Source organism: Solea solea, chromosome 13, assembly GCF_958295425.1.
Source record: "Solea solea chromosome 13, fSolSol10.1, whole genome shotgun sequence".
NCBI classification, from domain to species: domain Eukaryota; kingdom Metazoa; phylum Chordata; class Actinopteri; order Pleuronectiformes; family Soleidae; genus Solea; species Solea solea.
Genome location: NC_081146.1, coordinates 19,808,096 through 19,832,233, shown reverse-complemented (window position 1 = coordinate 19,832,233; position 24,138 = coordinate 19,808,096). Strand labels below are relative to the sequence as shown.

General features: G+C 41.2%; 1 protein-coding gene across 2 annotated transcripts in view; it reads right to left on the bottom strand.

Annotated features, from left to right (window-relative positions):
- Positions 1-24,138, bottom strand: part of LOC131471111 (low-density lipoprotein receptor class A domain-containing protein 4-like) — a 189,525-nt gene that overhangs the window by 112,240 nt on the left and 53,147 nt on the right. For both annotated transcript variants that reach the window (XM_058647421.1, XM_058647420.1), the window contains exon 3: positions 13,460-14,350. In XM_058647421.1, the coding sequence (XP_058503404.1) occupies positions 13,460-13,499 (40 nt within the window). In that variant the 5' untranslated portion in view covers positions 13,500-14,350. The remainder of the gene's footprint in view (positions 1-13,459; positions 14,351-24,138) is intronic.

The following is a 24,138-nucleotide window of genomic DNA, read 5'->3' as shown; positions in this document are numbered from 1 at the left end:
CCACGTTCCCTGTGTGACTTGGCTATTAATTTCACAAATTAATGACCTGTTTGAGCCAGTTGGTCAGTCTCATTTGAATATACATCAGCCGTAATTAGTTGGGAATAAGCTGAACATGCTTTACACGCTGAGTTAAACCCACAAGTCTGCCAGGTTTATGACCTCATGCAGCACTTTATGCACTCACACATAATGCAAGTGCATGTGCACTACAGTACACGCATTTATACACAAAACAAGACAGGTGATGTCTTTACTTGACGGTAATAACGCCGCAGTCGGACCAAAAGACTCTAGCCAGTTTATTCCGGTTCACTTTCCTCCATAACAGACGTATCAGTGCATTACTCAGACAAGAAATGATATTTGAAAGTGTTGCAGCTGAAGGTGCTCAGAGAGCACCAGGTTAATATTCACTGGTTAGCATCTACAGTGAGAAACCTCATAAATATGTCCTCAGGTTGCTTGCTCACTGTCAGGTTTAACGCTCGGCCCACGCATCGCCCACACACGTGACTAAAGTACAGACAGATACACGCACATACACACACAAACGTGCACCGCACAGACACACATACGCACGGAGCACACCTCCACCCGTGCAAACACACACATAATTCGCACACACGCCCACGCGGTACCTAGCCGAGCTAGCAGAGGATCTCTGCAGGAGGGTTGGCGCCGACAGGCTGAGCCAAAATAACATCTTAAACTCAGTAACCTCAGCCATCACATCAACAGCTGAATCAGAGCAGATAGGTATAGTCTGAGGCTGTTCCACTAAACAAATCAAGGCTGGTTAAACAACCATGAAAACGATTGTGTCCTTGCTGTCGGAGACGACAGCAGCCTGTGAAGGAAGTGTTTAGAAAATGGCTGTTATACATTTGTGTCATCATCCAGTTTGTTCAACTGTCTCACAGAAGCATCGTGGATGCGAGAGAGAGAGGCAGTGAAGGAGCCCCACATGCTGAGGAGCCGGGGGAAGGGCTCTTCTTTAAAACAGAATCACACATTTCTCAGATTGAAAATATGCTCAGGATATCTTTGATCTGTAAAGATGCGTCCTGAAACAGTTACCACCACAGGTCAGGTTTTCTGCATCATGTCCATTCAAGTGGTGGAGTGGTGCTATTCCATTATACAGTTCTCGCACTACTCAGCTCTACTCAGTTTGGGTATCAGACACGTTGTTTATACGATCACTTCATAGAACCTCCTCAACTGCCGTCACTTCCTCCTGATAGACCGTCTCGTTTCTCTCTGGATCCTGTCATCCGCCACCAAACACAGGAACGTGCGCACCTCGTCGATGGACCACGGTGTATTTTTGTGGACAGCAGCCGTAAAAACGTCGATGTAGGGTGTCGAAACCTGTTGACCCTAAAAAAAATCAATCGTTTTATAGAGTATTTTCTGCTAGTGTTCCATTACGTCATGGAAACTGACCAATAAGAGCTCAGATTGCTCTGCACGTGCGAAAGTGATGAGCAAAAACAAAAATGGGGAAGCAAAAGAGTGATAAAGTTTGACTCGCAACCCCACACAGCAAGTTTCGTACACACCACTTTTACGTTTACGTTCTTCTTTGTGGGTGTCGTGTAGCCCCGCCCCTCTTCCCCTTAACGTCATCACGCCAGTGGTGATAATTGGTCACGTCATATACAACTGTGTCGTCATGCTTGTCTTACTAGACCAACGTGACCATTTTAACAGAGTAATAATAATAGTAATAATCATGAATTTGTTATTATTCTTGGAAAACCTTGAACCCATTGAAGTCATGTAGGCACAAACTTTAACATGGTGATAGATCAGAGCAAGTTCACATGAATTATTAACTAATTCAATGGATAAAGCACTTAATGGTTGAAATGGTCTTTGTTATATGATGATGGCCATTAGTGGTTTGCAGTGTTTAACTGGGGTCAACCACCAGTTTACACTCCAGCTCTCTTCGTGAATGGCAGTGGCCTTGCTTATCGTTCAAAAAGAATCAAAATCGAAATTGTCACGTTATTCTTAAAGCAGAGATAAGCTGCACTTCTTTTCACTGTCGCATTTGAAGTGGGAACAAGCCTTAATAAACACAGAGATAACATTTAAAAAAAAAAAAGGCCAGCAAACATGACAACACAAAATATTATTATTTGAAAATTATCTACATTACATTAGCTATAACAGCTTCCTCAAGATTTTAAAGGGTTTCTATGGGAATTTGTGTCCATTCATTCTGTAGAGCATTTATGAGGTCAGGCACTGATGTTGGACGAGAAGGCCCGGCTCACAATCTCTGTTCCAGTTTATCCCAAAGGTGCTCGACGGGGTTGAGGTCAGGGCTCTGTGCGGGCCAGTTAAGTTCTTCCACAACAAACTCGTCACTGGGGCACAGTCATGTCGGAATAGAAAAGAGCTTTCCTCAAACTGAAGTGTTAAGATTGTCCTTCATTGGAGATAAGGGGCCGAGCCCAAAGCCTGATTGAAACACCTTAATTCAATACTTAAGAGGTGTGGCCAAATACTTTTGTCCATATAATGCATTTTGGTTTCCACTCCCTTATATACTCTATAAATATGTCGCTCTTCTTTACTGATACGCTTGAAGTGCACACTGTGACTTACATGTGCTTATTTTACGTCTTCCATGACCGAACAATTATTTTATTTCACAGATTATTCACTTATACAAACATACTTAAGGGTAGCCTATTCCACTTCTGCCAATAAAGCCTCCTAAATGTTGCACACTGGACTTCGAAGACCGACGTGCTTTTAAATTATTAGTTCATTATAGTCGGAAGTGAGCAGAATTTAATTTAAATGAACACACACCTGCGTGCGCACACAGTTCCACATTCACAGCGACACACACACACACACACATGCAATTATCTTGTAATACATCTTGCAATTACAGTGAACTGATTTGGTGCATAATTTACATACACACACACATAGACACACCACACAAAGAGAGACAGATGCTGACCAATAGCCACTATAATGGAGCGGTGTTTTATACAGTCCTTGTTGTTGTTTTTAGACGATAGTTAACGACCTGTGCAGTTGTTTTTAATGCATGTTAGTGTTTGTAGTGCTGGGTGAATAACACGACTGCCTGTATTTTGTTGCTGATGCTACAGTGTTGGAGTAAATCCATTCCTGTAGTAACAAGTGTGTGGGGTCACGGAGAAAGAGACAATTAAACATCTTAAAAATTAAACATCTCAGCACTCGATAATGAGGCAGACGTGAACTTTATCACGGGAGTTGACGGCTCAAAATATTTTGAGTCTACGTCTTCCCACCCCTTTTGGAATATGTAAATGAAATCACTGTGTTGTTTTTCTTCCTCAGGTTGTTTTTGATGCTCCACTTTTGCATCATTATTATTTGCTGTTGTTGTTGTTGCTTATTTCATTTATATATATATGGTTTGCCTGTTCGAAATAAACTACTTCACTACTATTATTTTCATACACATACCAATTAGTGATGGTGAATGTGACCTCTGCATTTAACCCATCCTTATTACACACCGGGAGAGAACATACACACACTGGGTGCAGGAGCAGAGGGCAGCACTTATCTGCGCCCGGGAAGCAATGATGGGTGCCTTGCTCAGGGGCGCCCCAGGTCTTGGCTTGCCCCGGGATTTGAACCAGCAACCCAATCCCAATTCCAAAGAAGGACAGAAAGCTTGCACTCAGCTGTAATGTGTGTTATTGTCTGACCGAACTCTTAACTCTGTGACTCTGAACCTACTTTGTCTTGTTGTTTTACAGAAAACCGTCAGTCAGGAGATTTTCCACTTGCTCCCACAGACTCTACCACTGCTGTCTGTGCTATATGTAGAAGGAGCCAACTGATTAGTCAAACTGTGAATATTGTGTGTCCTCACTTACCAGCATGACGCCTACGTCTATCTATCATAAGCAACCCTAATCACTGGTACACTCCAGTACTGTATACTCCAATATAAGCCCAGGGAAGCTCTTCTCTAAACTTAACCTTTTAGTCAATGCTTCAAGTATTTTGTGCTTCAGACTATTATATATTATTAAAAGTAGAAGCGGAAGAATTGATGCTCCTTTTTTTATTATAGATTGATAATTTAGCCAGACAATGCTGCTGTAATTGCTTGTCTGCATGTCAGTGATTATGTATGTGGTGCTAATTACTGTTGGGAAATTGAATCACTGAAATCTGTCTTTACTTTTCGAGTTCTGACAACAAGCCCAACTTCTTTAAAAGTAGTTTCTGACAATGTCAAAGTTGCTACGCCTTCATATACTGTAAATATATATATTTATATACAGGGTCCGAACAGAACTGAAACACAACAGGCAGACTCTAAAAGTCCACCTCAACAATAGATGTGACATGGATGTGACTGGATCAGAATTATGCATAGTGTGACCAGCACATAGACAGGTGCACAGACAGACAGAGAGACAGACAGCCAGACAGTAGATCTGAGTCTCAGCCCCAGGCAGCAGTAGGTGGGCAGAGGGGTAGAAGGTCGTCCTCTAATAACCCTGAGCTGTCAGTCACTTTATAGACGAGTAAGGGCTCCACATTTCTACAGCTCAATATGTCTTGCCTGTGGAGGGAGACCACACTGTGAGAGATGGAGCGGGGGGGGGCTGTCTGTGACAGACAGAGTGAGATAAAGGGAGATGGACAAAAAAGGGGGACCACCAAGAGAGACGAGGAGTGAGGAAATGTGTCGGATAAAGAAAAGAGAATAAGAAAGGAGAGGGTGGACTGTTATTGAGAGTGAAAGAAAAACTGCAACATAAACCTTTCCACATTTATAACTTCTACATCGCCTATGTTTTCCTTTATTGAATAGACACGTGTTCGCTTCTTCTTCTATAGTTGCTTCTATCAAAAGAAGATGAATTAAAGTGGAATTCTGACTAAAATGCAACCCCCAACCAGCGTGTCCAACTGTTCTCATTTTGTTCACTACACATGGTAGAAGTCGCTAAATGAAAAGCCTTGGAACACTGGACACCATGTTTCATGCACTTTATTCATACATTAAAAATATTTTATGAACCTGAAAAGAGTCAATGCACGCTTCCAATTTAAAAAACTAATTTCACTGGGCAATATGGCCTTGTACGGGACCACGGTCGATTTTTTTTTTTTTTTTTTGCAGAATATGCAAGTTGAAATCACAAAGAAGCCACTCCATGCTTCAAATCACAGTATTGGGGGTCTTCAAACCATAAACTTTGTATTTGAATTAGGTTTGTTTAAGAGGACATTTCCACTGTGCACTGATTCCTAGTTGGGGGTGTGGTGATACCACAGTAAATTAGCATACTTAGTTTCTCTCCTTTCCTCTTTAGTTTTGGGTTTAATTGGGTTTTCCTTTTCTTTGACCACAAACTAATCATGATTCTGTGCACTTTATTCAAAATAAATTAAATTCAAAGTAATCAATTTGGCCTCCTAGAAAAACAAACACTGTTGTGTTTTGTTTTGTTTTGTTGTTAACTGTTATGCAAAGTGTAAGATTTGTACATTTTGTAAAATAAAATGCTTTCAACATTATTTCCTTATTTCGGGCAACGTTTTACAAGGATTTTTTGTATAATTTTGTGTCCGGATAAGGGATTAAATGAGGGAGAAAATACAGAAGAGAGTGAGTGGGAAAGGAAGAACTTACATGAAAAAATAAGGAAGGCAGAAGGTGTCCAGAGGGGGGAAAGAAGGGATGAAGCTATCATGGTTAGCATCAAGGATGAAGCCAACAAGGGGAAAACAATACTAAAGGGAAGAAAACCATTGCGAGGTGAATTTTTCCTAACATGACCTTGGTCAGCAATCTCCTCCTGCCACACCTGAGAACATCATGCATACAATAACACGTTTGGCAGGAAAAACACACAGCTGAGTGAAGGCCATACATTGTGCAAAGTGTGTGTATTCTACCTATTTTAAGGAAGACGTTTAAACACAATCTTATGTTAACCTTGCAACTATTCACCACGAGTGTCTGCCTCTGCAAGAATGTCGATGTGTTTGTCTCTCACTGCTCAGTGATTTTATTCCCAACTCTATAAAGTGATTTCTTCACATCGGCACTAGTTGGCCACAGTACATATATTATTAGCAGGATGTGTATACATATTTACAGGAAAGTGGGTGTGAAGAGATCTGAAAACCAACGCATTAATCAAAATGTTAACCACACAGCGAACATACTGCATGTCAGCCCCTCGAGGGCCGTGTTAAATGTAATTAAGTCGTAGGGAACAACAGAAAGCATTCGGTTAAGTTACAAGTAAATCTGCCAGTGGGTGAGTGAGTTTTTCTATATGCTGACAAAGTAGGATGTCTGTCTCAGAGCGATCCCATGTTCCTCAGAATAAGGAACTGTCAGTCGCTGTGTGCTCCAGGTCTTTCAATCCAGCACACTTCAGCTGCGAGTGGAATTGCTTTGGCAAAATTGGTCAAGAGTGGAGGAGGCACGTTCTTGTGTGGTTAGCGGTGGAAATGGAGACGTCAAAGGAGCGGCTCCAACATCTCAGCTAACACAGAAGACAAGGTGGTATTTACGTGCATGTGCTTTACAAACAAGATCGCATTTCGGTTACTGAGACTCAGTGCGTTTACATGCATGTTAAAAGTCTGATTTTAGTCGGACTAAGACAATAATTTGGTTAGTCTGCCTAAAATACAGCTAGTCTTAGTCGGACTAACATACCCGGATAATGTGATTCATAGTCCGATTACCCCTGCATGTATAGGCTTAGTCAGACTGGACTGGTTTTAAACCTGAAAGTAGAAGGACAGGACCAAACTTTTGACTGGTAGTGTATAAACTGCAGTACTGTTGCCAGATATCATACAGCCATAGCAGGTACGACACATACAGAACCACACCATGATCCATCTCACCATCCATTTCGCCGTTTTTCTGTGACCTAAAGGTCACCAGGAAACTGATTCAATACACACTAGCATATAGAGAGATACAGCACCCCCTTCGGAGATGGAGTCAGACGTACACGGCCAAGAAATCAATAAAATGTTCTCCTACACATGGACTGTGCAAGTTGTCCGATTGCCTGTCTTAGTCAGACTACAGCCCTAGCTTGATTAAACTGTGCATGTAAACACACTGAGTGAAAAGCAAATCTATATTCTGTCTCTCAGTCTGAAGTTTCTGAAGGTAAATTTAGCAGAAACTTTTTCGAGAATCTTGCAAAACTTTATCCAATCTGGAGCCAGAACTTCACAAAAAAAGTTTCTCTCTGCTTGTGAGGTGAGACGGTTTGCCAGTGAATAAATATTAGTGGAAACATTGCTGATAAAGCTGAGGATGATGGAAATGAGACAGAATGTAACAAAGAAAAAGCAGTGGATGGAAAAAAAAACAAAAAACCCACAGATGTTTTACTTCCTGTTATTTATGTGAACCAACCATTTCATTTTCTTTCCATCCACACATGGTGACTTAAACAATATTGGCTGTTCAATTCTCTTCTCAGGACTGTGTAGGTGGGTACACCCTGCACATGATTGACATTTGCTTCACTTTCCTGAGCTTTGTGTCACTTTCTGCTCCTCAGTTCCCTTTGGCCCCCGTTTCCAGCCCCTGCTCATTTCTCCCTGACTAAGTCCCTTAGTCTCTTCATCTCCCCACACCTGTCATTTTCTGTCCGCCCACTAGATGTGCCCAGACTTTTTCTCTGTCTCCTTACCCACCTACTCATCAGTTTCTTATCTTCAATTACTCGAGGTTGCCTGCCCACTCACACTTCTGTTACTTCATCACCTTAGCTACTATTTAAACTTACCATTGTCACCTTTTCCTGGCTGAATAATCTGTTTCTGCTCCCATGCTACCTGTGTTTAGTGAAGTGTTGTTTGTGCCTGCCTGTCAACAGCCTATTTTCATCAAATATATATTGAATATGCATCTTGGTGGTGATATAGCAAAGGCATTTGCCTATAATAGAATACCACAACAGTATGGTAGCCAGCCACATTGTAGCCTTCAGCCTACAACACTCATGTCGGTGAGTCTGCAGTCTTCCTGTCATTAGCCATCTGCACCACCATTTTTCAGACTCAAATCCTTTTCAATTTCAGTGAACTGTTCAAGGAGCCAGACTGACATCCAGCAGCCATCTTTCAAAGGTAATCACCTGGCCATTCTCACAGCTCTGTGAAGGACACAGAGAAAGATGTGGCTGCCATTGCTCTGTTTTGCCATGGGACTCGTCAGCTGCTAAACACTACAGAGCCTGAGCTAACAAGTGAACCACAGCCTCAGGTGCTCAGAGACCCAGAGCCTCTGCTGCCAAGTGCTACAATCTCACTTACCAATTGACCTGAAGCCTCTGATGCCCAGTGCCGCAGAGTCTCAGCTACCAACTAACCTGGAGTGTCCACTCCGGTGCTACAGTATGATGGACACTCAGCCAGACCCTGAGCTCCACTCAAAGTGGACATCCTCAAAGACAGCCTGTCTTTCCTTGAAATCTTGAGATCTCAGCCATTGCTTGTTCCTGAGTATTTCCCTGAGTCAAATGTCAAAACTGCCTCTGATCTCCTTTGAGCGACCCCTACCAATTCCCGGCCCAATGTCTAGATGGTAGCTCCTCTTGATGACCTAGCTGATATCAACTCAGTAGCCGGTACTATCACAAGAGAACTTCTCTGACCATTTTCCCTCGTCTCATATCAGACCACCCGTGCAAAGGTCCAATTGCCAGTCTCCTTTCAATCTTTTAGCTTGTTCAGTTTGCCGTATTCTCCGTCTATACTGATCGTTCACCCGGACCTCTTCATCCTACTCTGCTGGACATGACAGATGAAGCAACTTCGCTTCATCATGCTGCCTTTGACTCTGCATCGGAGTCCTCCCTGCCTGCGCTGTTATCAGCATATGTTGTGCCTGTTCAGAATGGATCAATTACACCTTTTTTTTTTCTCATCGCTGACACATTAAATTTGGTAACATGATGTCTTATCCGCCATGACAACATGTGTGAGTACACACTGGGCCTTGAACAGACCCGTCACTCTAAGTAACAATGACAGCACACACAATTTGACTATTAATTGACTCCTAGTTATTATCAATTCCATTAACAATGGCCCCTTTCTTTTCAAAGTGTCTATTTGCCTTTGTGCTTTTCCTCCAGTGAGATAACAAAAAATATCACCTGTTCAACATAAAAGAAAATAAGACAGAAATAAAAATTTAAAAAGTCAGTGACAAACACAATGTGGAGCTGGAGAATAAACTAAAACACAGGAGAAAGTCAGTATACGGGAAGAACAAAGAAGACTATCAATTCACTGTGTTCCATTGTCTGCAAGAACGCCGTCAATACTGTTGCTCTGAGAGATTTAATTAAAGATAATGCATCATTCTTATAACTGTATCTGCTTCTTTGTATCTGCATAAAATCAATTTAATGCAGGGTGCACTCATCTCGACTTCATTTCTGGGGGTGTACATGTTTTCAAACGCTACTATTTTGTAAAATTGGACAGACTTCACCTCGTGATTAATCTGAGGCGAGTCAGCGTTTCACAAGTCTTAACCCTTTCATTAAGGGGAGGGCTATCGCCCCCCAGACGACGAGATCACTCTCCTGTAAGCCTGCGTACGACTTCAATTACAACAATCATAATTAGAGTAAGTGATAATGTTTTAATGAGAAACTATTAAACTCCAGTCTACAGAGGCTAATATTGTCGGCAGCACAGTGCCCATTATTTCCAGCGAGAGCTGCTTTTCTCTCTGCAGCGGTCGACACTCTTCTCCTTAAAGACTATGACCTGTTCAATTCCCTCATAAATGTCAATACGCACAGAAATGGCACTCATTCATACCGTTCATGTCATCGAGAGGAAGATATAGATGAATCAGCAAGATTGTCTAATTGCAGAAAACTTGTTTCAGCAAGTTTTATTTTACAGTTCTCTGGATAGATGTGCCTGCACTGCATTCTGGGAAACTATGAATATCCATGAATTCTTTCACCATTAACAGTCAAAAGGTGTTTCTTTTTCTTTCTTTTTTTTTTTACACATGAAAATAAATAAGGATCAATCTGAGTAAAGCTGGGATAGGCAACACATTCAACTGTAGGCCTTTGCAGCAAGAAGACCTGGGTTTGGGAGATTGCATGTTTCCTCCCACAGTCCAAAAACATGCAGAGATGAATTGGACGTTCTAAAATAACTGTAGGTGTGAGTGTGAGCGGTGGTTTGTGTCTACGTTTGCCCTGTGATGGACTGGTGACCTGTCCAGGGTGTGCCACACCTTTCAATATATTATGTCAGCGGGGCTTGGCTCCAGTGGCCTCACAACCCTCATGTGGAGGATAAAGCGGTGAATGAATGAATTCCACGATAACCTTTCAGCACACTGTAAATCTGCTCCGTGTAAAAAAAAAAAAAGAGCCACATAATAAAAGCAATAAAACGAGCGTCAATATAGGTGGAGCCTTTTCAAGATGGAGAGATTATCTCAGGTCCACTACTCGCATTCCTATCCCTTCTTTACATTCAAGACACAATGTAAAGAAGGGGAAGGGCTGGCTATGTTTACATTTCATGCTCCTGGCACACACAGTACGCTGTAGTTCAGTTGATGTCTATTATTTATCTGTAATGTTGCAAATTGGTATTCCTTATCTTTTTCTTTGCATGTGCTAAAATAAAATGAATGCTTATCTGGTGGGTGTGGCTGAGGACAGTGAGTGAACGTCAGCATAAAACAACCTGGGGATGAGACTCAATGATAATCAACTTTATTTTTTTGGGGGGGGGGGTAATCCTGCCGACTGCAGCTTTGTACATTTACACATTATCTGCTCTTCAGGCTCTGTGAGTCAGCACATTCAGTTTGAAATAAAATAATGGATGTAGCATGAAGTCTCAGCTTCAGTTGAAGTGGGTTTACATCACCACAGAAAGAACAGTGTGAGATATAATCATTTGAACACGGTGCCTGGAGTCTGTGGAAAAGTATGTATCGATGTGAGATCAGTATGTCTATTCGAACCATTGAAATCACCTGACACTGTGTATTCCCCCCCCCCCCCTCGGGTAATGATTTCCAAGTGCTTTTCTGCAGCCTCCTCCAGGTCTTGCATGTAATGAATGTCTCTACATTGAGTCGTTTTGTCACTAAACACTTTGGTTTCTTTCTGGCTGTATGTTTAGGATCACTGTGCTCATGAAAGATTGAACACTCAACAGGGTGCTGACACTCCTGCATACCTGTGCATTCATCCTGCTGTTTCTGTGCACATGAACAAATACCATATATATGCTCAGGCAACAACAGAACCAGCACCACATTTGACAGATGAGGTGTTAGTTCTGGGTCAGGACAGGAGCTATTTCTTTTTTTGCTCAACATCTTCTTGTCTCATCAGGTTTTTATTTGTTCATGAACTTTGTTGGAGAAGTTGAACGTTTCCTTTTTTGTGTTTTGTGATCCACAGCCTGAACTTTCTTTACCGAAATCCACCGATTTGTATCATGTGGTGACGTAGACTTCCGGTTTGACGAGTGAGGCCTAGGAAGTAGTGTGGAAGAAGCAGTTAGCCACCAGGGGGCGACTCCAATTCAGTTTGAATGGAAGTCAATGGGAAAATTAGCCTGTACTAATTGTTCCCATCAATTCATTCATCATCTACCACTTAATTCCCCACATGAGGGTCCAACGCAGGGCCAAGTCCATCGTCAGTCCATTGCAGGGCCAACATATAGAGATCATTAACTCACACCTATGAGCAATTTAGAGGGTTCAATTAATGCAGTAACACCTGCTTTTTAGATTTGTACGCAACACAAATCTCTCTGTGTATACTTTCCATTCATCATTATGTCATTAAAAATCAACTACACTTAAAAAACTGGTGTTAAAATAACACAAAGATGCCAGAGGGACATTTCGTAGATGAGTGAGAGGTGTCCAGATACGACAGTACAACTAAGGTACAATGGGGCAGACGTACCAACATGTTAGCACATGTTAGTTCAGATGTTAATCCATTGGAATGGTATCACTGAGCATGGTTATACTGTCTGCTGTGACACAGACAAGCAAACAGCGCTTTTCCATACTCATACATATGCAGTCATGTGAGAGGAGAGGGGAAAGAACATGACAGGTGACGTGTAAAGAGTGACTGACTCATGTGTTCCAATATATGTGTGAAACCTGCGGGTAAAAGAGCATGTTTTTAAGTTTTAACCCAGGTCACGTGTTAGAACGAGGGTGGAAGAACGGCAGCGCAGACACAGAACACGGAGATGAGCTGAAAGGGTTTCATGATCAATGAGGATCAGGGAGGTGGCGGCTCTGTGACAGTTGAAAGGAGCTTCAAACAATCCCACTTTTACTACCTGTTGAAAAGGATGTGCTGTAGCACCTCCTACTGACGAGGGGTGGAACACACAGCGGATAAATAAGTTTGGTTGTTTTTCCTCCTGTTTTCAGGAAATTGAATAATTGCTGGGGGGGTTTTAAACTGTGAATGAAGATTTTGCTCGTCTGAGAACATATTAAAACATGTTTAAAGTATGTTGAATTATTACTTTCGACTGTCTAACGAGATGACATCAGCACACTCAGCTCAGTGTAAGGTCAGTGCCGGTCAAAAACCACGGAGGTAAAACAATGAATTCTGAGTTTGTTTAACATTAAAGTGTGTTGCTGGTTAATCTAACATCGTTCTTGCTCTCATTTTAAAGATGTTTCTTATGGCAGTAAGTGCATTGAAGGAAGGAAAATTATGTTCCTGTGCACATGGAGGTACATACTGTAGGTACATCCAATCTCTCACGTGTTTAAAGGGCTTCACTTCACTCTCATTTTTTTAAAATATTGATGTAGACTGACTCAGATTAAACATTAAATAAAGTGTGCATTCTTAATGTATGTTCAACCTTTAGTGGAGTGAAAATACTGTATTGTATACAGAAGTAAAAACTCCTCGTCTTTCTCCACATTTGGGCCAATCAGCTTAGCAAAGGCCCAAACCTTTTCCCAGAACACATGTTAACATTCGGCACAAGGAAATGTAATATTCATCAGCCGCAGCTGAGTAAATTTGTTGACGGTCTAATGAGCTTTCACTGCTCGACTATCTTTGTCAAACTGTGCAGAAGCAGTCAAATATGTTACGTGCAATCATGACCTAACGGCTTTAGATCATGTGCACTTGGGACTAATTTGGACAAAGATCCCAAAATAAACATAAACGTGTGGCCACAAGAACTAGACTGGATTGGACAACACACTAACTCATGTAGGTCCTTATTCAATTTTATTATTAGAACCAACCTTGGAGGGTGAGCAGGAAATTTACTATGGCAACCTGAAAAATGTCCTTCATACTCACACGCACACACACACACGCGCACACGTACACACACACAGATAGTGTGATGGGATTTTTATTTTTACCTTTGAAGGCATTTGTGGCTGGTAAGTCAGTTTCCTGCATACTGCTCCTTCCCACACTCTGTCAGCTGCTGCTGCTGCTGCTGTTGCGATGGATGCCAATACACCAACCTTAACCAGTCCGAGCCGGGGCCACGGGGGGGAGGGAGGGTGGCCGAGAGGAAGGGGTGGCACCTGCCATTCTCACTGCCATCTTTCTTCATCAACAGTCCATGTGTGGCAATAAAAGGACCTGTTGCCGGTCAAACTCTGGCATAGGTGAGTGTTTTTTGTCCACTCCTCAGCGAGACAGCGCGGTCAGTCGTGTTCACTAAGTGTGCAGCTGCCTGGTTCTCTACAATGAGTGATGGTCTGGAAAGTCTTTGGACTGTTTTTACTTAAGGTGTGAAAAGATGGCGCGGAGAAAGAGGAGCGTCACGTGAGGAGATGCAGGGTTTTTTCCTTTTTCTTTGGGTGGTGAGCGCTGTGAAAATTTAGAGGAGGAGAGAAGCAAGTTTGAGAAGTTTCAGTGTGGGACCAGAACACAGGCCCAAAGCCATGTCCAGTGCAGGGTCTTTCAACTTCTAAAGGTGTCTGGTTGCAGGTGAACCTTTCAACCTTCCTTGTGACATTTAGTTTTTAAATCAAGAAGCTATTTCTTTTGTCTATATTTTAAGATTTGTGATTCACACAGAGTCAGGTTTGTCTCTTTAACTCAGCTCTGATCAACATCTTGTCTCCTTGGATTCTCCTTGCTGGCTTGTTTCTGTGTTTTTTCTCCTCCCGTCGTCTCTTTTCCTCTCTCCCTCTCTCTCCCTCTCTCTCTCTCTCTCTCCTCTCTTAGGTCTTTTGTCCCGCTGCTGCAGTCTGGAGCTCAGCACGAGGTACTGAGGTGCTCTCACATTGGCACAACAGCTAGAGGAAGAAAAAAGAAAGAGAGAGAGAGAGACAAAAACACAGACAGGAGCAAACTTAGTGAATAAAATCATGAAAAACCAAACAACAATAGGCAAAATGAATACAAGCGCTAGAATATCTGCTGCCCTGCAATGACCAGTTGAGGGAAAAGAGCACAATAACAACACTAATCCACATCCACCCACACACACACACACATGCCCACGCTCACAACCACAGTGTGTGCGTCTCATATTGGATAGTGGGTGGGTGGCTGGCTGGCATGGCCCCCGTTAGCTCCTCTCAGCTACCAGGTTCTTACATGAAAGGGAAAAGTTTTTCTGAAAGCCAAGCACCGCCTGTGACCCTATTTCACAGAGGGGTGGGGGTGGTGGGGTGGCGTGGGGCGTGTGGGGGGGGGGGGGGGGGGGGGGGGGTTACAGAACCACATGTCAGTGTGCCACTTTGAAGTCTGCCTGATAAACAGGGCTAGAAGAGGCTGCAGCTGAGGAAACAACAAAACTTTATTTACATTTCAAAAGTGCCAAGTACTGCTTTTTGTCAGGGAGAGGAATAAAAATCCCCAAAAAAGAGATGAGGGGAAAAGAGGGAGGAGGAGGAGGAGGAGGAGGAGGAGGACGGGATCAGAGGAAAACCAGTTTTGGTGAAACAGTAACAATAAGTATTCTTTTTGTTGTTGGAAAGAACATTCAAATCCAAACGATGAGAGGAGACAGATAAATCATAAAGTAGGAAGGCATGCGTTCAAAAAAAAGAGAGGAGTAAATGATGAATTTGAGAACTATGAGAGCAACAATAAAAGACAAAGAGAAGAGGAGGAGGAGGAGGATGTGAAAAAAAATGTGAAAAGATATCAGGCAAAAAAACAAAAAAACAACCATGAGATATTGAGTTGCAAGTTTAAAAAAAGTTTAAGGAAAGAAACAGCATGGGGGGAGAGAGAATGATGGAAGGAAGGGAGGAATTTGCTGGCGAACAAAGCAGACAGACGGTACACAAACACACGCCCTGTCTGAGCTTTGCAAAAGCTTGACAGATCTCAGTCTTATCCCAGCTGCGTTTGCGCCTTCTTATCGAGTCTTATCATGGTAAGAATACAGACAACTGCCTGTGCCTCCGCAAAATGGAAAAGTGAACAAACCAGAGGACTCGGCTGCTGCGCCGTCGACAGACATTTACTTCATTATGTGCGTCATCATTTTGTCTTGCCAGTGACTAAGCAAAATTAGCAGCCACGGCTTCGCAAAGACCACAGAGAAGAACAGGGATTAAAAACTATTCTGGGGTTGCTGCAGTTTCAAATCCTTAATTGGGCTGAAATGAGATACTTTGGATTTGTAGCGATTAGCCAGTCAAAGTATTCCTCAAGGAAGGAAAGGGCACAGGGAAAGGTAAAGGATGAAAGGAGAAAGTAAAGGAGCGAATTGGCCCTTTTACAACATTAGTGCAGAATTATCACACATTAATCCTGTTTGATATCGAGTGGAGCGGCTAATGTTTCATGAAATAATAAAAACTGCTTTCGGCTTTGACCCAGACTTGTTTTCTTATCAGGTCTGTCTGATCGCACAAATGTTTGGAATAAAACTCACACTTTGGTCAATGAAGTCTGGGACATTCAGGGAGAACATTAAAGACTGCGATGTTATTAAACCATAGTTCAAGATCAGAGATACTTGATGTTTTCTCAGCTCGTTGAAATGACTGTTTTACAAACAGTAATGGAGCCATTTAACAAGCTTTGTCTGTGTTTTGATTATCTAAATAGTTTTAATGTTCATTATGATGCAGGTTTTGAGTGCTTTAGAGGGGTTTTTATCGTAACACAGTAAAACACACTGTTCAGGTTCAATTGTTTTCAGTAGCAGGGGAAACAGCACAACACTGCAGCAAGAGTTAATGACAACAGAGAGACCTTTCTGCTATTGCACTGGCTAAACTAATATAATGCGTTAGTTTTAGCTGCATCCACATGACATGACCATTCAAATAGCCACGTGCTGATAACAGGAAGCAGGCTGTCTGCTCAGTATTAGGTTGCTTAGTTGCAGAAAGTAGCACAAATGAGGAACAGCAATGTTGCAACCCCACAATTTTTAAACTAAAAAGGGGCCGTCAGCATTTCCCAAAGTCTCTCGCTCTCTCTCCCTTTTAGGGCTTCAAAAACTGGAGTAATGTGGGTGCCAGGCATTAACATAGCAACATGCATTTTAAAACTAAATGGACTAGAACACAATAGACAGTTCTTCGTGAGTGTGCGGCATTGTCACTAAGAATTCACGAGAAATTCACAAGACATTTGAATTCAGCATTTCTAGTAACGGAATGTTGATTGGGGGTCACACGTGTCATTTTATGTAAAAAGGAATGCTACAACAAGATAAAATATGTTACATTACTCTGGGTTCTCTGGATGGTTGCTTGTCTCGATTAGTGCTTTCTGATCGACATGGTTCTGGTGCCATTCAGGAGCCTCAGAACCTTGGTCTGGCAAACCAACCCGCATTCACACCAGTTTAAGAGAAACCAGTGGGAGGATGTTACTTTGCGTTACTCAGGCGGAAGTAGACACAACTCTACTTTCCACTCATCTTCACAACCGAGAATGTGACACATCCACTGATGATGTCACGCTTCGTGAGGAATAACCAATATTTTTTTGGTTACAGTTGAGAACCAACTTTTCAGGTTTGAACGCACCGCACAGTTCAAAATGAGGTTCCTGAACTGGGAACCAGTACAAAGTCCTGGCGTGTGAAAGGGTTATGTGAGGCCCTGGACTGCTGCCCTGCCCTCTTTCTCCAATGTCAGCTGGGATTGGCACCCCGCCACCCTCATGTGGAAAATAAAGTAGTAGAAGTTGAATGGATGGATACCGGAAAGCAGAGAAATAGAGCTTTGAGCCCATATGTTGCAATTAATATGCTGCCAACAAGTGGACAGAGGCTTAAATACAACATAAAAACACTGTGAATATTTTGATACTGATAAAGCGACAAGAGACTGTCGTGCTTTGAAATGCATCCATATTTTCTCACACCTGTAATTGTCCCATCCCGATACCTGTGTGTCGTATATTTAACTCGAATAAGACACTAAGGAGACTTTGACCGTCTGCGTTATTAGACACTGATATGATTGTGTGTGTTCACAGAGAGCAGCTCCGACTCGTCCAGTGGGTCACACAGGGACACGTGCTTATCAGTGGGACCGCAGTCAGACAGACAAACATGGATTGGGGAACAGACTGTTTAACCATGTGGCTGGTCACATCTGTTACTCTGAAAATTCAAGCATGCTAAGAATGCACTTGCATAACGGAATAAGAACTGCGGCCACTGAGATCATTCACATTCTACTGCAAAAACAAAAATGGACTGTTTGTATTTAGTCTGACGCTTATCTAAGAGTTTCAGCCAGAGGAAATACTTCATTAAATGCCTTCATGAAAATATCTGGGTGTCTATTTGGATTTGGGTTTTGATAACAAGGGCGAGACTGTTCACAGAACAGCTTAGGGCTGAATAATTCATTGCTTTCAAATCAAAATGACAAACAGAAACAACGCAATTAGCAAATCTCAAAGGCTGCTATAGCATTCTTCTAGTTTTGATTGTTCTATTTTCTCATATTATTCATACATGTTGGAAACAAGTCATAGGTTTACATTTCCATCCTCGCATTAGAATATAAAGCGGTTAACATTCTTATTGTGTCGTATGGTTATGTACCATCATTTGTTTTAAATATACTATAATAGTGAACACTAAATTAAAGCTTGACTTAAAAAGACACATCTGCTTTGATTTGTTTATTTTATTTTGAACATGAGACATACACGTAAAATATAAATGACAGGGAAAAGGAAGATTAGATTAATCATTAATCTAAATTATACACGTTCAAAAGGTAGTGGGAAGAAGTTGAAACTTATCAGGCCCCACTCCTTCTCCCTGCACCAAAAATCTATATGGCTGTTTAATTTTTTATATATTTTATATTCATATTTAACATATTACGTCATTCATTAGACATATTAACATTATCAAAATAACCACAGACACAAAAATCCTGATCATCATTAATAACAATAATAATATTAAATGGTAATAATATCATTTTCATACTACGTAATTATTACTGGGGAAAATACGATTACTACCACCACTATCACTACAATAACAACAACAACGACATAAGTTACATAATACCCTGGAACAATAGTAATCCCTGAAAACACCTTGTGAATATTATTGCTCCCCCTTGTCCCTGCGCTGCGTGAGAACTCGTGTCTTTTTATACATCGCAGATTTACATACATTTACATTGTGTTCATGCATTCTTAGGAACGTGGCCAAATGTGTCCCTGAACAACTTCAGAATGTGGTTTTTCTGATGGGATCCGAGGACATAATGGCTGTGTTAAGACCTGTAAGTGACACTGTCCATATGTGAAGGGATCATACAGGACACATGTTAATGACAGCAGGTCTAAATGTGGTCTTTGGGTAACAGTATTCACAGTGCTTCATGCAACAATAATGTAAGCCAAAGAGGTTTTTCAAATATTTTAAAAACATTACTCAGTTTGAGTAATCTGACGGTAAAAGGGCACAGATTCTGTACTTCAGTGAAAGAGTGGTGCTTCATTTTTCCTCCCCAATCTCGACTCCAGTCTGACAAGTTTGGCTTGTGGCCACGGCGAAGTAAACAAAGCTTTTTCTTTTTTAAGCCCAGCAGCTTCTGTCTCACACCTCAGTAAGAACACAGCCTACTGTTCATCTACGAGCAAAGACAATAAGACAATTATCTTTTTTGTTTAACCCTTTAACACCGAGCGTATCGCAGACGACACATTTGCACAAGCGCACATTGCATTACTGCAATTGTGCGTAATCAAAATCAAAACCAATATGTGGTCATTACGGTAATTTCACTAGTCTTTGTTCGCCAGAGAGGAGACAGTTGGAGACACATCTATACATCGTTTCCAATTTTTTGGTCTGTTTTTTGACATTGAGACATAAACTCAAAGAAATGTTATTTTAAATATGTTTTATACTGTTCAAATTTCAAATTGAACACACATAACCTGGCGTTCATGTACAAATACAGTGTTTTTCTAAATATAACCTTTTGGTTTTCTTCATTTAAAATTGTTAATACACTATTTTAACATGCAGTGAATAGTAAATAATTGCCAGATATTGAAATTTCTGCTGGAAAAATGGGCAAAAGCGCTTACTCACAGGACATTTTCTTGCCCTTTTATGGTTAAAATAAGCAAAAAAAAAAGTTCAGGTGAACATTTTGAGGCTTAGGTGTTAAAGGGTTAAATGTGACATATATTAAAAAGTAATTTAAAACTTTACAATTAGCAATTAGACTAATTAGTTAAGTATTACTTTTTCACTGAGTAATGCGTTATGGACAATTTGTTATTTTTCCAATAACTAGAGCCCATCACAGCTTATTAGATCACGGTCTCACATCATCTTCTATCTTTCTTACACAATAAAGCAGAAAATATTGAGGTGAAAAAAAACCAACCCTTTTTTTCTATTTTTTTTTTCCTTTTGGATGAATTACCAAAGTTATTATTCGCTGTAGGGGAAAAGTATTATCTGTATGTGTGAAATGATGCACAAAATGACTGGCAAGCAAAACCAAACAAAGGCGTCATTTGTCATATCCTTGTCTGATCTGGCTCGGTGTCACGCTGACTGCCAGCGAGGTGTGACACAATCTGACAGCCTTAATCTGGATATGCATCAACCCCGAGTGTGGAGATGCCAAACAGACAGAACGACAGACAGACATAGGTCAAGGGGGCTGAAATGCTCACAGAAAGTATGTTATTTTGTGTTGTTCATGGTGAGTAGGAAATATTATTAATATTTCACGTGAGTGGTCCCATCACGTCTCGCCTCGCCTCGGCACGGCACGGTTATTTTGCTTTTCCATTAGTGATAATACCTACCTGGTACTTTTTTTAGTACCTGCTCTGGCGAGCTGAGCCAATGCACACGAGCGTGACGTCGGACACAAGAATCAAAGCTAACAACGCCAAACTGTAGATCAGTTAAGACAACTTCAAAAGCCTGAAAACGTGCGTTAATCTCCAACATTTAGCACGGAAATGTCTAAAATCTCAATATTTAACAGAGGAGTCTGGTGTATTTGGCCACAGCACTGCTGAAAGCCCGCAAGCTGCCGCTGTATTTCAGTTCAGTGACTGTGTCAGACAGAGTCTGTGTTCCAGCTTTTTAATGAACTGATTCTAATGATTCAGTTACACTGAAAACAACTGCTTTACAAGTCGCGTATAAAAATAAGTCACAACAGTTTTATTCAGCCGTGCTGTGATGACTCCGCCCATGTTGAAGTGGTACCATAGTAATGGAAAACTAAGCAAACCGTGTAGAGCCGAGCCGCGTCGTGCCGAGGCGAGGCGAGGCAGGACCATGAAGTGGAAAAACGGCACTAGTGATTTATCATAGAGGGGGAGCATTTTTCTAGTTCATTGGAGGACCTCCTGATTTATAATTATCTTCAGTCAGTAGAATGGTGAAACAACATTGTGGAGCAGCTCTGGTGTCCTATAAAGAATTCATTCTAAAGTAACAAAAACAATAACAAATACATGAAAACATAACGTTAAATATTGTATTTGATTTTCTCTTGACCTTTAAAATTCATGTTTTTCACGTTGAACTGTAAAATATTCATGTTATCTTATATGATGTGATGCAAAGAAACGGATTATAAGGTAACATGATTTAAAATTCATGCTTATTGATGCCGCCATGGGCAATTCAAGTTCTGTGCATTTTAGAGAGTTTAAAGTATTTTGTTTTTTACAATTATCACAATAATATCACAATATCAGTCATAACATCCACTGCCTCTTACAGAGTGATCACCTTACACCACACAGAGAATGTCTAAGAGACAGAATCACAGACTAATCTTTAACTTATAACAGTCACAGCACAAAATAACAACAAAGAAAGACACACTAAAAAAAACAGAACATTAAACTAAGAATAAATACTTTCTATATTGAATGTTTGCTGTGTTGAATGGAGCAGAAAGAACTTTTGTAAAATGTCTACTCAGACAATCAATACTAATGGACAAACTGACATTAACAGACAAGAGCCATGTGGAAAATGAGTCTACACTTCAATCAAAAATCCTTTCCTCAAGTATTCCTTGAGGATTTCTTAAATGTCTCTTATTGCATTACTCTGTGTGCGGGCTTGATTGGGCTGATTGTCCTCCCGAGGATCAAATCCAGACAAAAGATGGGAAAGTCTAGCAAATTAGAAGATAAATCAAAACAGAGATGGGCTCTGAGCACGAAACACTGGGCTCACGTGCATCATTTTGTTTTATTGAGCTAAACAATACATGCAAAGTGATGAGCTACAGAGACCCTGATCACCATCAGGGTGCAATGAACTTCTTCCACGGGAATGGCTGCCATAGCAACAATTGGACAGACTACTGTAAAAGTAATCTATCTCATTAGTTTCAAAGGCAAAGTAAGACTATTAAAGAGAAGGAGGGCTAACAGTGTTGCTGTGGATTGACCACATTTGTCCTCAGTGGATTCTCTCATGGTGAATTTGCACTGGTATGAAATCTTTTGACGCTTAAATGAGCATGAAAAGGGGAAGATCACAATCGTTTCCCCCCGCAGACGTGAGTGAGCAATCCATTTTAGAAAACAAGGCTACATTGCTACTCCGAGGCATGACATCACTTTAACAACAAAATGCAAGGAAGGAATTCATCCATCACTTATCAATACGGTTTATCCTTTGAGGGTCACGAGGGGAGCTGGAGCCAATTCCAGCTGATACTGTGGTTCACCTCTGCCATCATCTGTCACAAAGACAAACCACCATTCACAGTCACTTTATCACATACTTCTACTACCATATGTACTTGGCATGTGTACTTCTCATTACCGTAACTCCGAGACCGTTTGTGATATCTAGAAAATTCAAAAACCATGGACTGGCGATCTTTCGCCCTATGTCAGCTGAGATTGGCACAGCAACACCTGCCATCCTCATATGGAGGACAAAGCCGTTATATTGTCTTTGTTTCTGCATGATTCCACAAGAGGTCATTCGTCAACTTCCTTTGACGCTCTGCTGATTTCTGCCGTTAGAAGACGACAAACCATAAAAAGGTGAACTGATAAGATTCTCTGTATCGATCACTGATCTGATTCTTGCCAAAATCATTTTTATCAGATATCAGAAAAGTAAAATAGGGAAAAAGCTAATTGTGACATAATTGCTTTACTAAAAGACAGCGACAGATGACAAGGATGTGGGTGGTTTGGGGTTAATTCACTTTGCTAGGAGGTTAATGCATCAGCACAATTGTCTTTTGCACGGCTAAACTATTTTAAAGATGTTAATAACTATATCTGTCTATACTAAAAATATCTGAACTCATCAAACTCAAAGCTTTTCGTTCCTTCTTAAAAAAAACTATTGTCTATTTGAATGTATTATTTGTAATCTGTCTGGTATTTATTGCGACGTGTGTTGCTGACCTCTTGGCCAGGTCGCCCTTGTAATCTTGATCTCAACGGGACTTTACGTGGTTAAATAAAGGTTAAATAAATAAAACTTATCATATTGGTAGAAATGTAAGGCTGTGATATCAGTATCATATCACTCCATTCCTAGTCAGCAACAATACTCAGACAGACTGTGACATTCAGCACGGATTAGCTGGTATTAAGGGGCCAAAGTGTGTCAAGAAAATATTACCCACACCATTACACCACAGGAGTGGACTGTTGACATGAGGCAGGTTGGGTTCATGGATTCGTGCTGTAGAAGCCAAATTCTGTGCCAACCATCTGCAGCCTTAGCAGAAATCCAGATTCATCAGAGGTTGCCATGTTTTTTCGCAACCTTCCAGCGTCTCTGAGGCTGCGTTGTGTTTCCCTGTGTAATGTGACATGCTCGTCCACGGTGAGGTCTGTTGTGTTGCTCATGATTATTCAGTGAGTTACCGTCGCTTAGTCTGACTCTGTTTACTCTTCATTCTGACAACAATGTTGTTCATGTACATACTGATCTAATAAGTGGCCATTGTTTTATTTTCCATACAGTACAAACCCCTACATGGTCAATTTTCACAATGTGAAAGTGTGTGCTCAGCGCCGCGGACGCAGAGCACACACAGTCACTAAGGAATGGATAATTATGACACGATTAAAGGGGAGATGATCAACAAGGAGGATGATAATGGATTATAAACACATTATGGATGTTTCACCTGCCACCCCCCCCCACCACCCCACAGATGGGTCAGCACTTTCACAAGTGTCGCAATGAACCAACAGTGCAACACTGTCGCCACAGTTTAGGTTATAATGAAGAGAGATCTTCTCTGGTGTGGTCTGTAATACCTGTTTTATTTGTGTATTGCCTTGGAGGAGCATTACTACACAGTGACATCTTCAAATGAGTCTTTTTTCTGTGGTCCTTTTACTCCAACTTTGCTTCAAAAGAACTATTTTCTTACTTAGCTTACTAGAAAATGAACCTCAAGACTTCTAGCCAAAAACAAACACAATGCCTTTTTCTTTTTACGATATTCTGTAGCCCTCATACAGTCAGCCACAAACCATTGCACTTCGTACTTTCCAATTAAAAAGGTAAATTGCTGGGATAAAAGCGGCACAAAATTCTGATTATTGTGAAACGACTTTTCTCTAAAAGGGCCCCTTTGAAAAGAACAAACACTTAAAC